We start from the raw sequence: 14,497 nt of genomic DNA on the forward strand, positions 1-14,497 counted from the left end.
TATTTATTAGTTAATCCCCCCACACCCGCCCCCCTTGGCATTATCAGGGCTTAAATAATTGAATAAAAGTTGTTGAAATAAGTTGCAACCACCGGTAACTGCCAGTCTCTCTTGTTAGTTTCCTGTGTCTTCTTTTTTGCTATGCCAGAGTGGTTTTTTAATCATTGATTAAAATCACTGGAGTACAGTGGAAGGATGGGCCAAATGGCCATCTATTTTAGTGACAGACACCTGATAGACCCAGAAAGACGTGACAGGTTGCAATTTATTTCAGGAAGGATCACAAGCTCATTTCATTTGCTAAGAAAAACAGGAAGAGAAAAAGTTATTTCATTATTTATCCAATTTTGGAGGGTTAATGTGAGTTGAAAGATGCCGGTGCATCCAGGCTGGCCGGCACTGAGCTGTAAGGATGGGAACAAGAGATAAAAGCCAGTTGCAAATTGGCACGCCACTTACCAACTCAGTCCAAAAATCAACCCATGTTCCATCTCAATCCGAGTCAAAGCTTTTACCTTCAACTCGTCCCTTTCTATGGCGATGTTTTATTTGTCTTGATGCGCCATAGGTTGCGATGCCTCGTGTTTTGCAAGGGCTATTGCTAGAATCAATGGCTCTTTCATGATTTGTCATGGGGACGAACAACTTGAGCAGATTGCTATCCATGTTTAGACACTACTCAACTATTAAACCTTTAAATAAGATTCTGAAAAGGATGCTAGTTACCTATTTATTGACAAAAGGATATCAACAATAATCTTTCTATGCATTCACAGAATTAAGGTGTTTCGGATGAATGAAAAGGAAGTAGGAAATCTTCTATCTAATTGTCATCAATGTTAGTACGTATCCTGCTCTGTATTTTTAATTTCTTCAAACACTATAAATTCAATGGCTTTGTACAATTGGGAAGTGATGTCTCTAATGCTCATAGTATTCACTTCTCAGCACAGAATTATTAGCAGCAACAATGAGCAAAAGATTGCAGAAAGGCTCAATCTGGCACTATGTCCACCGTTAGGCAGCCTTGGGTACTCATCAGGAGGGGGCATGACGCATTCATCGCCATTAAACATAATTCTTCTCGGGAAAGCCCATCCTTCTCTGAAAGTGAATACCCCTTGTTCTTTGTGAAGCAGCATTTCAGATTGCACATTTCCCCTTTCACCTTCCTCTAGCAGCATGTCATTGTAGTACTGAATCCCCCAAAACATCCCTGTATCATCTGCATTGATACATAAAAATAATATACTTGTGTCACTAAGATTTTCACATCCACAAAAAACCTAGTAGAGCATCTGCCTGTAATCGCCGGTAAATCTCAATGAGGTTTGATCTGACTTACTGATATACCCATACTGGTTAAGTGGCTCATAATTGAAGCTGAAAACTTGTGTCAGGCTTTTTAGGTTGGGGTGTGATGCCACCAAGTTCCAATGGCTATAATTCTTCATGATATGCAGATTATTCACCGTTATCTTGACCCGCCAATATTCTTTGTAACTTCGTTTCACATGCCAATGGACCTGTATTGGGCACATATGCTGCGTGCACCTGACTAAAGATGGTTGCTCCTGATTTGGATCTTCTAGTTCTTGTAACGGCGATGGTGCTTCACCAAACCTGTTTAGAAAAAATCATAAAAAAGGAGATAGCATGGTCAAGCTGCTGATTGCAAAGGATCAAAATATTATTGTCGTATGTTTATTTCTCCATTCTGGTAGTAATGAAAGGTAAGTTCTAGATTACCTTGGCGGAATGACAGAATCTATGAAACTGTTTTTATATGTAGCTTCAAGGAGGAATATCATCAAATTCGACTACAACAATTTTAGGAGAGCTAGGCACTTTTTCTGGTTAAACAAGAACTAATTAAGGATGCAACACAAGTTAGCTAGATGCTTTTTTGATCATCTTATGGTAAGAAGGAACGTGTTGCAATCATACTTGCAATTAGATAATGCATAGCAAAGCCATATAAAATACAGGACTGTTCTCCTTTCCTCAATCATAAATAACTGAAAAGCATCTTCCAAACTATACTAGTTTTCATTTAGGAGTTTGGTTTTGATAATTGATGTATATATTTTCTTTCACAGGAGCATCAATCGAGGTTATTTCCAGGTGCACCTTATTATATATATCTTAGATGATGAAAGAACTAGAGAGGATTTACTTTACACATTTTGCTTCAGGTAATCCTTGGCAGCTGCAGCTGCACTTGGGACAGGGAACAATTGACCTATTGTAGAATGCAGATAAGGAGACGCAGCACTTTGGAGAAGTTGATGCCAGAAACGGGGAGTAGATACATGTCACGTTCCAAGTTCCTGCAGAAACACACTACAAGTCATTGGTACTTAATCATGTAGTACATCCATATCAAACTATGGCATTTTCATAAGTGTTTTAATATTATATATATATATAAATAAAATAAGATTGAATTCTGCTAAGGGTAAAAAGACAAGTGTGATTCCTGCCCTAATTCCCTTAAGCAAAACAAACTACCGATTCCCAATTTACAATTCTCACTCACTTTTCAAAATCTAGAACATGACCATTACTACTAGCTAGATATCATTTATGTTACTTAAGAAATGGAAAGGCTTGCAAGGAAATGTATAATTGGAAATAACTTACCCAGAGCTTGTGTCCACCGACGGCCTCCATCAGACGTATACTTACTTGGTGCAACCGAAACTGGCTTCCCACAGGAATACCCTGGAATTCCAAGAGTAAAATTTTCTGGCATTATGAAGTCTGAAACGTTGACAGATCCAGCAACCATCTGAAAAACCGCAGCAATCTTATCAGGGTCTTGTACCATGGATGTTAGTACACCTCCTTTGCAACAATTAGCGGTCTGCAGATTGTACAAGGCTCCGGGTAAAAGGTCAACAATCACTGGCTTCTTTTCACAACAATGAGGAAGTTCTTGTCCCTTGAACCTAGAGCAGTTTCCTTGCTCTGTAGCCTCAGCTCCCTGCATGCTCCAAATCACCTCATCACCTACCCACGCCCAACCCAGCTTCCAGCCAGGCCGCTCTATTTGGCGATATAGTTGATGGTTAAGTATGGATACCTTCAGCTGCAATTACAGAAGCAAAAACATGGAACTTAAACCATAATTCAAGGTCATAATAGTATTCCTTAGACATAAGTACTGGAAGCAACCCTTATCTCGACTCCCAGAGCAACGAGAATGACTGAAATCCAGGAAAGAAAACTATGTATAAAAGCTTGAGTTTCGTGCATCTACTTGGATCGATCTGTTGTTCACCCATTTATATACAAGTTCCCATAGCAAATTCAGTACTTAAACAGTAAAGTACTGGCCTGGAATCTGGATGACTGGATCACTTATCAAAACCCAAAGCACTTATTCCTTCACATTGAATTTGGAATCCAAGAATTTGTTCTATTCCCGCAAATGTTTTCCCTTTCAAAAATTAAGGAAAAAAAAGCAAGCCATCTAGAGTCATCCACTCCATTTCTCTCTACATGTTCAACAAATTAAACAAGCTACCTAGTTAAAAGTTATTATTATTATTCTTTTTCTTCTTTTTGGTCTGATTCTAGTGAAAAGTTTATGATTGTGAAACATGCAATCGCAGACAAAACAAAAAGACTACTTGGTGTAGTTGAACTTGAACTTGAACTCGAACATGGTTCATGGAGGGTTGCATTTCCAAATTAAAAAAAAAAACCATGACTTGAACTCCGACCTCTCTGAGATGTTTCTTACTCTTGACAAAGCAGATATTACCCCTTTCAATGATGATGTGTTGGGCAACAATTGGATAAACAGGCCAACAGTTTGTGGACCCCAGCTGGCCCCAAAGCACAACCCAAGACAAACAAACGGACATTCTTTTCGACTGAGAAGAGGGCATGCACTGGACTTGACTGAGTCTGTAACATAACAGATTTACGCTTCTTCTGGTATAATTTTTAAGTTTCTTGATGTTTTGTTAAGTGTTACCCAATAATCAAGGTGGCATCCAACAGTGAAAAATGGAAGTTTTGACAAAATTTAATGCCAATAAAATTAACCAGCCATTAAAATAGGAGTGAGAAAAGAATTATTGGGAGTGAGAACTTACATCATTTTTATCAAGATTGGATTGCAAAAGGTCCCATTTGATAGTTATGTTGCCATGAGGATCCAAAGGATCATATCCATCTGCATTTTAATCAGAATCAACCCCCCATGAAAAAAAATAAAAATTCAACGTAAAATACTTAGGAAAAAAAAAAGAGAAAAATTCAATGTATAGTTACAATACAAAAGACTGACAAAAAAAATTGTAAAAAAAAAAACAAAATAAGAATACTTACATGAAGGTGACACTGAGCTCAAAAGACAGAAGAAGATGAAGGTGAAGACCCTATAGACTGATCTTTGAACAACAACGAAAAAAGGTTTCATTTCCAAAACTCCAAAAGGGATTGATGACTCTTTCCTTGTTTCACCCTACAAGGGTTTTTGTTGGCTTTCAGTCCACAATGAGGGTGGCAGAAGAAACAGAAGAGAAGAGAGATGTTACACAAGACAAGAAATGTTAAAGTGTTTTCATGGGGTGTAGCTTGTGTGTGTACCCCGTCTCTCTCTTACTAAATGAAATTTATTGTTTTCTCTTAAAAAGAAGAAATTAGGGAATGAATTATAATTAATGTGGAGTGAGAGAAGAGTTTTCTTGGATTTGCCAGATTTGGGTGCAAACAATGCGTCTATTTCTAGAATATTGTCATCTCTTCAACCTTTACATTCAAAGCTCCACGCGTATTATACCCTCCCTGCCTTCATGGTTTCGTTTTCAGTTTGGATCAGTTTTCCTTTAAACTACTACATATAACAAGTATTTAGTATTTTTTAATTTTTAATTTGTTTATGTATTTCTATATTTTTAATCTAAAAAACTATATAATTAAACATAAGGATATGTTTAAATTTTTTTATTGACCAAAATATTTTTAAATTATTATTTTAAGTATTTTTCGATGATAAATGTTAATAACATTTATCTTATCTATAGACAAGAATTTTAATTCTATTAAATGACTCTCATAAGAAATGTTTAAGTGAAATACAAATACCTCAAATGTTTGAAGGTGCACGTAAATTGAAGAATCCACATTTTACTACATCAAAATTCTAATTTTTAAATTAGTTAATAATGAGTAAACAATTCCATGCATTCTTTCTCTAACTAAGAACATTTTTACTCTAATTTAATTATCTAAGTAATTTACAATTTTATTTATTCTTAAAAATTATAATCTTAAAAGTTTTTTTACTACTCAACAATGATCGTCACTCTTGCTTTAACAATTTTTACAGTAAGATATCCTATCATGCAAATTTACTTTTTTTCTTAATAAACATTGTTTTTACTTCATTTATGGTTAGTTTCAAACTTAAAAATTATAATATTTAGCATGCTAAATTTAGCATGTTGAGCTTGTGTACATAAATTTAGCATGCTAAATTTAGAAATGACAGTTGTAAACTGAAGTCTCCAGCTACTATAATATAACAATTTTTGCCAAATTAATTTATCAAACTAATTCAGACCGAAAATGACCACTCCATGGTAACCACGGTCTTGAAAATAATGAATCCTTCTACCCAACTTGGGTCAATACGACCTCATTGTCACGATTAAAGCATCCAGAAGAAGACGCAGTATTGAACGTACGTTGAGCCATTGTTTTTCTTTCTTCTAACTCGTTCACAAACGCCCTCGAAAATACCGGCTCTTATGCTGCAGGTTTAATGCATATTCACTGTATTTTTTTTTTTTTCTGTCTAAGTTTTCAGCAATGTAAACATGAAATCAATGCATGTTGCTTAGGTGCATCAACAGCAAGGATTTATGGATTTCCTCTTATAACTCATGCACGTTATAACAAAAGCTTAAAGTTGCTTCAGCTAGGTTCGTTAAGAAAACACAGCCTCCTCTTCAATTGAGTAATAAGGATGAGACTTGAGAGTGTTACGGAAAGGCAACTTCCTTGATCCGAAATGCAAATATCACAGTTTCTACGAATCAGTTTCATTTCACGACTTTATGTATATAATATATATATATATATATAAATAGAAGGAGTAATGCCAAATAAGATGACATTCATGGGTTCAAGTAGCCCGCCAGGCCATCATGGAGGACTAGCAAAGGCTAGCATTCAACAGTATCACATCCCAATATTTGCGATACCTGAAACGAAGGGAGATACTTGTTAGGAATAAGTAAATTATTAAATTATCGAGCAAAGAAGGATGGAACAAAATGTTAGGGGCATAAAAATCTTGCTCGTTAAGTGACAACTTATGGAAACTTAAGCCTGGAAGAAGGAAAAAAAATGCCAAGGAATTAACTAATAACATGAGATACATACCTCAAAAAAGTGAACATTATTAACACATGGAAATTTCCCTGCTTGTCAATGTAAGTCATGCATGCCTGCGCCTTTTGGCACTGTCCTCAGTGAATAACTGCCAATTACTATGGTCAAGGGCACTCAAATCATCCAGATCTGCAATGGCTAACAAGTACTGGGTGAGCTTTACAAGCTCTTGGTCAGTATCTCTGTTTGCATGAGCTTTCCTGAATGGCTTAATTATCAAACCATTCTGTGGATTCATCACAAAATTTCTTCGCAGATCATCAAACATTATAGTGTTTTTTGAACTGTAAAACTGCAAATATAACAAGAAAGCACAAGTCAGTCAACCAGCAGCAATTCATTGACTGGATTCGCACACGACAATCTGAAGAAGCAAGCAAAAAATAGCAAATTTGGTTTTATTATATACCTCAGGAAACTGAGCCCAAATCAAACCAAGTGGTTTGCAATCAAAGGTTCCACGAGAATCTGATTGAACAGTGATCATCGCTAAATGGTCTAGGAGGGCTGTGATTTTGTAGTTTGGATTGTGTAGTACTCCAAGCTGTCCCATCTTCAATTCAACCCATTTCATGCTGGAGAAAGAGAAAGTGATAAACTTTAGTAAGCTGAGGTATTAACACAGAAAAATCTAGCATGCACATGCAGACACTCAGATACCCAAAATAGAACAGTACACATATGTTGATAAAAATAACGAGAAAACTTATTATATAAAGGCATGACATCTAATAACTTTTAGGACTAGATGTGACAATTCTCACACGAATCTCTAAATTATATAAAATGAAGAATGTTACTAAGCATGGGTTCTTCAGTAATTGTAAACATATTCAGTCATGTAAAAGAATTAAAGGAAAAGAAAAGTGATTGATAAAACCTGACCTGGTGGCAGACCAAATCATGATATCATACTCTGCATAAGCAGCTGTAAGAAACTCATGAAGATCTGCGAAATGTATCTTCAGCATTGGCTCCTATCAAAACATACCAAACATATAAAGCATATAAAGAGAGCAACAGCAGACTTACAAGGCCGCATGAGTTGAAGTGGATTCTCTGCTGTAGACCGGTGATCAAATAAAGTATAGTCAATATCCAAAACAAGCAGCTTCTTTCCTTTACGGCATGGAGTTTTCAGTTCAATCTAGATTTAAAACATGAAAAGGGAAATATCAACAACTTGTATCCAGGAAGAAGTGTTTATAAAGGTACAATTTTAAGTAGCCCATATGAACGCAGAAAGAAAAAATAGTAGCTTCAAAATATTGAATGAAAGAACTCCTAAATATGAAAATTAGAATGCAAGATCTTCTTAGTGTCTAGGAATATATATGGACAACCATGTTGAGTCAAAGCCATTGGTAACCACAGGGTTCTACAAAGCCTTGGCAGAGTCAAAAGTAATAATGTATGATGCCCTTTTTTTCTGATGAAAATAATGAATAATACCCATTTCACGACTATAAATTTATTCCTCTTCACATAAGCAGTTCAACATATCCCTCTTTCACAAGCTGACGCTCAAGCATTTTCTATTGCTAAAACAACATAGAAGCACGTGAAGGTTAGAATAAGGACAAAACACTTTCCAGACAGGATACTCCATCCAAATTCATTAAATGCGAAAAAAGAAAGAGAGCTATGAAGATCAAGGGCAAACATAAAACAACATGGAACAATGACCAGGAAATGTCCATCACATTTTTGACATCATTCACATAATGTTTGCTTCCCGTAACTTTGCATTGCAATCATACATGTATCAAGAAGAGACTCTAACCTTATATTGATCTATGCGTCTCTTCAATTTCTGCTTGTTGACCTCTTTATCTTTTATGTCAACAGCTTCATCTTGCCCAAGTTCAAAGTCATCAATAATCTCTGGAGTCTCAACTGGATCAACAATTATATCATCTTCAACAGTGCTGGGTATTCATAGTTCCAATGCTTGTTAGTTTTAACCTCTATGAATACCCCATTAATTGTTAGCATAGCAAAGAAAATATTTTTATCAAAAACAGAAAGAAAGAAAGAAAACAACCTTAATACACAAAACGCATACAACAGAACCTTCACAAATTCCAAGGTTAGTAGTTTTCAATATTTCACAATGAAATATTCAGAAAGACTAAACTTTTGAGAGATAGTTGTGATTAATAATGAGAATTAGATAGTTCCTCACAGGAAAAATTTCCATAAATGTCCTTCCAAATAAAAACAACCCAACAAGAGAAAACTTGGGTAAGCAAATTCTCTAACAAAATAATGAAATCAACAGTGCACAGCCAAACTTGATAATTAAAAAAATAAAAAGAATTGGAAGAGAGAGAGAGAGAGAGAGAGAAGAGTACCCAATCATGGTCATCTTGAGAGAGGACTTAAGGGGAAGTTGAGAGAGCAAAAGGGAGTCGTCGGAGAGCTTGTTGCCGATTTTAGGGTAAAGAAGCTTCTGTCTTTTGGGTAAAACGTTGGTGAGTTCGCAGATTCTTCGTTTCAACTCGGCCACTGAGTCATCCCCGCAAACTCGAACCGTGTACTCTTTGCCACTCCATTTTACTGTCAGTGTGAGCTCTTCCTCCGTCACAGAAGAAGACGCAGTAGCAGCGGAGGCGGCCATTTTTTTTACTTGGAATCGAAGTCCCAAAGGAATCAGTTGGAGTAAGTAGGTGCCTTTCTGATTTCGTTCTCTTTTTCCTTCCTACTCTACAATTGGGCTTTTTCTTAATTTATCATGGGCCTTAAATGGATTGTTCATGTTAGATGCTTCTTGGGCCATTCTTTCTGTCCTTGCTCTTTGCGGCTTTTGTTTTATGAAAAAAGGGCCAATAGGTCTTAAGTGGATCTTAAGCCTATATCCTATTAAATGGATAAAGATTTCTACCTCTGTAAATTTATAGTATAACTATAGTCAATCTCATGTTATAATATTTGAAAAAAAATTTTAAATTATTTAAAAATATATAAATAATTTTTATTTTTTATTACGTTTAATCAAAATCATATATTTTTATTTTAAATTAAATAATTTTATAATTAATAATTAATTAATTATCATTAATTAAAATATCACTTATTATTTTATATTTACATAATATTAATATAAAAAACAAAAAGTTCTAAATGATCATGTTATCATATCCTAACATTTTGTATCATCATTTATTACGACATGTCATATCAGTGTCACGTGATATATAATGATAATAAATATTTTGATTAACAATAATTAATCAATCATTAAATATATAAATTTATTTAATTTGAAATAAAAAAAATATTTACTTTATAAATAATTCAAAAATTTCTTCGAGTTTCATGCCAATAACCATTATCCATCCCCAAAGAATGGCAACAAAAAGCTTATGGAGTACTAAATAACTGGCAAGAAGCAAGAATCAAGGGGAGTTGGACATTGTGCAAGATTGAAGAAAGAAAGAAAAAAGGGAGTGGCCCGCGCGAGACAGCAACTGAATCTGTCGAGTTACCGCTAGATTTGCTGTGACGCGAGCATAATTGTTTCAGAAGCACATGCGTTGTGACAAAGTTGTTTTCTAAACTGTCGTTTTCTTACAAAAGAAATGCTGAAGCACGATTGGACAAAGCCAGTGCGAGTATCTGACCAAATGCAGAGGACACGTAATAGTTTATAGACTAAACGGAAGAAAACTTACATTCTCTTCTGGAACTTTAATTAATTTTTCTTTTAATGTGGACCCTCCGCTAGACCTTTATGGCTTGATAAAAACAGAAATACAACGATCCACAGTGTCAACTCTCACGCGATTACATATGTTCAGCAGGCTGAGCTCTCTCCATATATTGCTGCCCACTACTCATCTTTTTCTTGCTACTCGTAAAAATTGACCAGCCTAAGCAGCTCGAAGAAAGCAAAGTTAGATATGGCAGTTTTCACGAAAGTTCTCACAAACACCGACGTTCAGAGAAGATTTTCATTTCCAGATGGCTGTCTACCTGCTTTGCCACCGTTCCGAGGGTGCAATGCAATAGTGTTGCAGGTTAAGGATGAGGCTGGAATCCTGTGGAACTTTGCTTGCACAATACGATCTGGGATGACCCCAACGCCTGTTATTGTTTCCGGCTGGATCCAATTTGTTCGAAGCAAAGAACTCCAGATAGGTGATGTTGTCTTCTTTTACAGGGAGGACGATACAGTTACTGGGGCACACTACAAAATTGAAGTGAAGAAGAATTCTACTTTAACTTCTGTAAATAGAAAAGTACTTTAGGCTCAAACCGAACTGTTTAATTTGTAGGGTTGCTTGTGTATTATCAATTTTGCAAGAGAAGAGATTTTTTTTTTTAACCTTTTTATCATTCTCTTTATACTCAAAGATCAGTGCCCTGTTTTCCCCTGTTTTCTTCCTTGGCTCAGAGTCAGGGGTTTATGCTATCAAAATCTGCGTAACAACTTCTTAATATCAATATTCTGGCGAAACCCAATTCCAGTTTCTATTCTGTATAAAAATTGTTGAATGCCTTCTTGATTTTTGTGAGTGGCAGACCACTCCCCTGCAATCCTCACTGGGTCTCTAATCAACGAACTAGTATCAAGCATCCAATCCTTGATCCTTCCACCGTCGTTGATTAATTGAAAATAGTATTACAAAAACCAAGCAAGATATGGGTGAAACTAAATCAAAACCCAAATCTCCTTTGGTTTATAAACTTCTCCAGAAAGAACTTTTGCTCATCTTTAGGTTCTTGCTCGAAGTTCGTTTGAATCGATGATAGTTGATCTTTTCTAAAACCACATGTCACATGAAAAAGTGAAGCACGGAATTCATTGTTTGTTCGTAGCTCGTGCTAGATTCATGCTAATGAAAAGGTAAGCGTTAAGAGTTGAATATACGAAGAGTACTGTGATAAAGAGCTGCACCAATCTATCACTTTATTTAGATAAAAAAACAAAAGAAGAAAAAAAATTCCAGGTAGAATAGTTCGAGAATCGTTCGACAACGACCGAATTCAATGATTGGTCGTAGGTGAAATGCGGGTACCTTCGAGGCTGACTCGCTGTTGTCCTTTTAGCTGGCCGATCCATAAAGTTATCAACGTTAGATTGTTGGCCAAGCGCACAACACTTATCTAGTCGCTCTGGTTTTGTCCCCATCTGCCGTGCTCTTAATTAATAATTATTTCTCTCTAGTCAAACCACCGGCTGATCCATTCGTGACCATTTACATTCTCTAAGCTTGCTTGCATATTTGGATTGAACCAATAAAGTAGATTAGAAAGTTGGTGGGGAAGCTAAAAGAGAGAGAGAGAGAGAGAGAGAGAGGGATCTTTCATAATGTTGAAATCAAATCACTTATGTTGATAGAAAGTTGAAACCTGGTTGGGGTGCAAGGCATGACCATAGAAAACTTTTGCTTTGTCGTGATCGTTGTGGGTTCATTTCTATGCTTTGCAACTTCAATAATGAATTGGTCGATGAGAAAAATTCCACCGTTTGGTGGGGGCCTTCATGTCCCTATCAAACCGCCCAATTCAGATTTTGACGAATATTTTAATTCGTGGCATAATCCAACTATATTTGTGAAACTGACGCTTTTGCTCTAAAACCTCGCGGCACGTCGTGCGATCGCCCGACCAAGTTCACGAGTGTGTCCATATTCTATTTGAGCTCTTTTTAGTGGCCGTGTCAAATTCGTTCGATTTTTTAATGGATTTGGAAGAGAAATTTTTAAATTAGCTTTAATAATATTGAGTAATAAATTTAAGATTTTATATGAAAAGTAACTATATTATAATTATGTAAAATCGATTCAAAATAAAATTTAAAATTAAAAAATAATATCATTATCATCTTTTTTTATTAAATTCTTAATGTCATTACATCGAGTCAACTTACTAATACATTATCTTTTAACTAATAATACGGTGAATATTCTGGTTAGTTGCTCGAATTGGTAAGAGTTAACTAATAGGAAAACAAATATAATTTAAGTGATGAAGTAGAATGTTTGATTACTTTATGTATTCATATGATTTGTTGATTGAACTATTGAAGACTTTGAGCCCCAAATCCTGTAAACATTGACCACACCATTTTATAAAGCTTCAAACTTTTGAACTTCAAGCCGGTTTGCGTATCTTTAAAAATAAGAACTCTTGTGACAGTGAGGGCTCATCATGCCTTGGGTAGCTTCAAATTGGTGATGACATCAAAACCATGAATGCTTTCAATTCAATCACTTTGCCGAAAGAGGGAAGCCACCAATCACTTTAGCTTTCCAGGGGACTGGCGTTTTCCCTTCCAAAACCTCCCAAAACGTTATTCTGTCTCGAGTTAAAGAAAATAGTACAAAATAGCAAGCAGATGGTAGTTATCACTCTCGCCATCGTTGTCTTTTCTCGTGAAAAGCTGTAAATGACCAATCACAGAGAAGTCTAGAAGCACAACATGGGCAGAAGAAAAACAAGGGAATGTAGATCCACCTAACCTTTGGTCTGTATCATATTATTCACAAACATCGATCAGGTCAGTTCGTTTTCTGTCACTGTCAGTGTCAAATCCCAAATAGTACAGCTTTATTTTTTTCTTTTTTTGAATGGTCCTACAGTTAATAATAGTACTACTACTTTATATGATTCAATTCAAAAGCCTTTTGTTCAAGTACTTGTCATTTTTATCCTAACCTATGGAAATTAGGAAGAATTTAAGCATGTGTTAAAGCATAGCTAGATATTGTTCAACGGGTCTAATTTAACTTGAGGCTGCTGTATATGTCTAAAGAGTATTGGACTCATAAACGTTAAAAACAATCAATTGTACAATTTTCCCTCTTGGGTATGACCAATCAATAAGATTAATTAAGAAATAGTAGACTATTATGCAATAACATAAATAAATCCAAGATTAGTTAGACCTATTTCAATTATCACCTGTCGCGCGTATAGCCTTGAATATTTTATTCAAAGAGCCCTAATCATGAGAGATGGATTAAACTTTAAATCCAAATCATATTCGCGAGGTCGTGCGTTTTTCTGTGGGACAAGAAAAGCAAACCGCTCGAGCCAGTGCCATGTGCATATAAAGCAAAAAGGTCAATCAACATAGTACAACAACACTGGAATTGGCATTTTCTAAAAAAAGAATCATGTCTTCGCCAGTCCGAACAGGCAACCATCCTGGATTAGAAAAGCAATTATTGCGTCTCTGAATATCTTCTTTTTGATATAATGGACCCCCCTTGGTTCTCTGCTTAAATATAATATTATCCAAATTAACTCACGAGTGCATTTCTTTTGTCGAGCCGGCATTGAATATATATCTCCATAGAAGAACTTCTTTAGCCACAAACACTTACGACTATGGCTATCTTCAGAAAAGTACTCACAAGCACTGACGTCGAGAGAAGATTATCATTTCCAGAGCACAGCTTAGCTGATTTGCCGCCATTTGAAGGGAGCCCTGCAATAGATTTTCCGGTTATGGATGATGAGGACGGCAGCGTATGGACCTTTTGTTGCACATTTCGAGCTGGAGTCTTCCCAAGGCCGGTTATTGTTAAGGGCTGGTCTCAATTCGTTCGAAGCAAAGAGCTCAAGAGCGGCGATATGGTTGTTCTTTACAAGGAGGAGGATAGTGGAGCACGGTACAAAATCAAAGTGAAGAAGAGTTCTAACTTAGTTGTACATAAACACTAAGAAATAGAATGAGTGCAACAAATTTAATATTATTACTCGTTTGTACTTTATATAACAGAACAAGTTTTTTGAGTGCTTAATTACCATGAACGGGTTATGTTGCATATTCAGCAAAAGAGTTTCGTGACGTAATTTTTTTTTTGAAAAATGAATTTTATGAAATCAAAAACTTGAATGCCATAATAAATCCAGTACCAAACTAGTGGAAGGCTCCTCTTGGCATTGACAGCAAGCTTTGGAGAGGGCTTTGCCCCTGTACAATAGCTTTACAAGCCTTTAGCAGCAATGGCAGAAAAGGAAACGCCTCTGTCAAATTCAACTTGTTAGCCGATGAGGTCATCGTTTAAACGTGAAAAAGAGGCGTCTCTGCCGATAGCCGTCGCCATTGTTTTTATACAGGATGTCTATCATG

The 14,497-nt window shown here is 35.9% G+C and overlaps 3 protein-coding genes across 5 annotated transcripts; 1 reads left to right on the forward strand and 2 right to left on the reverse strand.

Annotated features, from left to right (window-relative positions):
- Positions 748-4,584, reverse strand: LOC18607837 (COBRA-like protein 6). Of its 3 annotated transcripts, XM_018116175.1 has the most exons (6): positions 4,342-4,584; positions 4,107-4,186; positions 2,644-3,091; positions 2,177-2,330; positions 1,346-1,623; positions 748-1,225 (listed from the first exon to the last, which is right to left on the reverse strand). In XM_018116175.1, the coding sequence occupies exons 1-6, from the start codon at positions 4,430-4,432 to the stop codon at positions 945-947; spliced, it is 1,332 nt and encodes a 443-aa protein (XP_017971664.1). In that variant the 5' UTR covers positions 4,433-4,584; the 3' UTR covers positions 748-944. The 3 variants fall into 3 exon arrangements, with proteins under 3 accessions (XP_017971664.1, XP_017971665.1, XP_017971666.1); XM_018116176.1 differs by lacking the exons at positions 4,107-4,186; positions 4,342-4,584 and adding an exon at positions 3,729-3,887; XM_018116177.1 differs by lacking the exons at positions 4,107-4,186; positions 4,342-4,584 and adding an exon at positions 3,178-3,701.
- On the reverse strand, positions 5,916-9,094 carry LOC18607838 (ubiquitin-like domain-containing CTD phosphatase). The gene is made up of 7 exons (XM_007042223.2): positions 8,766-9,094; positions 8,195-8,339; positions 7,444-7,558; positions 7,297-7,360; positions 6,821-6,986; positions 6,403-6,703; positions 5,916-6,221 (listed from the first exon to the last, which is right to left on the reverse strand). Exons 1-6 carry the CDS (start codon positions 9,029-9,031, stop codon positions 6,458-6,460), a joined length of 1,002 nt encoding a protein of 333 aa, XP_007042285.1. The 5' UTR covers positions 9,032-9,094; the 3' UTR covers positions 5,916-6,221; positions 6,403-6,457.
- LOC18607840 (AP2/ERF and B3 domain-containing transcription repressor RAV2) lies at positions 13,750-14,085 on the forward strand. The gene has a single exon (XM_018114846.1). The coding sequence runs from the start codon at positions 13,750-13,752 to the stop codon at positions 14,083-14,085; it is 336 nt and encodes a 111-aa protein (XP_017970335.1).

Source organism: Theobroma cacao, chromosome 2 (genome assembly GCF_000208745.1).
Source record: "Theobroma cacao cultivar B97-61/B2 chromosome 2, Criollo_cocoa_genome_V2, whole genome shotgun sequence".
Taxonomy (NCBI): Eukaryota; Viridiplantae; Streptophyta; class Magnoliopsida; order Malvales; family Malvaceae; genus Theobroma; species Theobroma cacao.

Excerpts from the sequence above, each read along its gene's own strand:
- LOC18607838 (XM_007042223.2), bottom strand. The coding sequence starts at position 9,031 with ATGGCCGCCTCCGCTGCTACTGCGTCTTCTTCTGTGACGGAGGAAGAG. Across the intron at positions 8,340-8,765 it reads CTCAAGATGACCATGATTGG|CACTGTTGAAGATGATATAA; the intron begins GTACTCTTCTCT and ends ATGAATACCCAG. Across the intron at positions 6,987-7,296 it reads ATGATTTGGTCTGCCACCAG|CATGAAATGGGTTGAATTGA; the intron begins GTCAGGTTTTAT and ends CTCTTTCTCCAG.
- LOC18607840 (XM_018114846.1), top strand. The coding sequence starts at position 13,750 with ATGGCTATCTTCAGAAAAGTACTCACAAGCACTGACGTCGAGAGAAGA.
- LOC18607837 (XM_018116175.1), bottom strand. The coding sequence starts at position 4,432 with ATGAAACCTTTTTTCGTTGTTGTTCAAAGATCAGTCTATAGGGTCTTC. Across the intron at positions 1,624-2,176 it reads CCTGAAGCAAAATGTGTAAA|GTTTGGTGAAGCACCATCGC; the intron begins GTAAATCCTCTC and ends TTTTCTAAACAG. Across the intron at positions 1,226-1,345 it reads TAACCAGTATGGGTATATCA|ATGATACAGGGATGTTTTGG; the intron begins GTAAGTCAGATC and ends GTATCAATGCAG.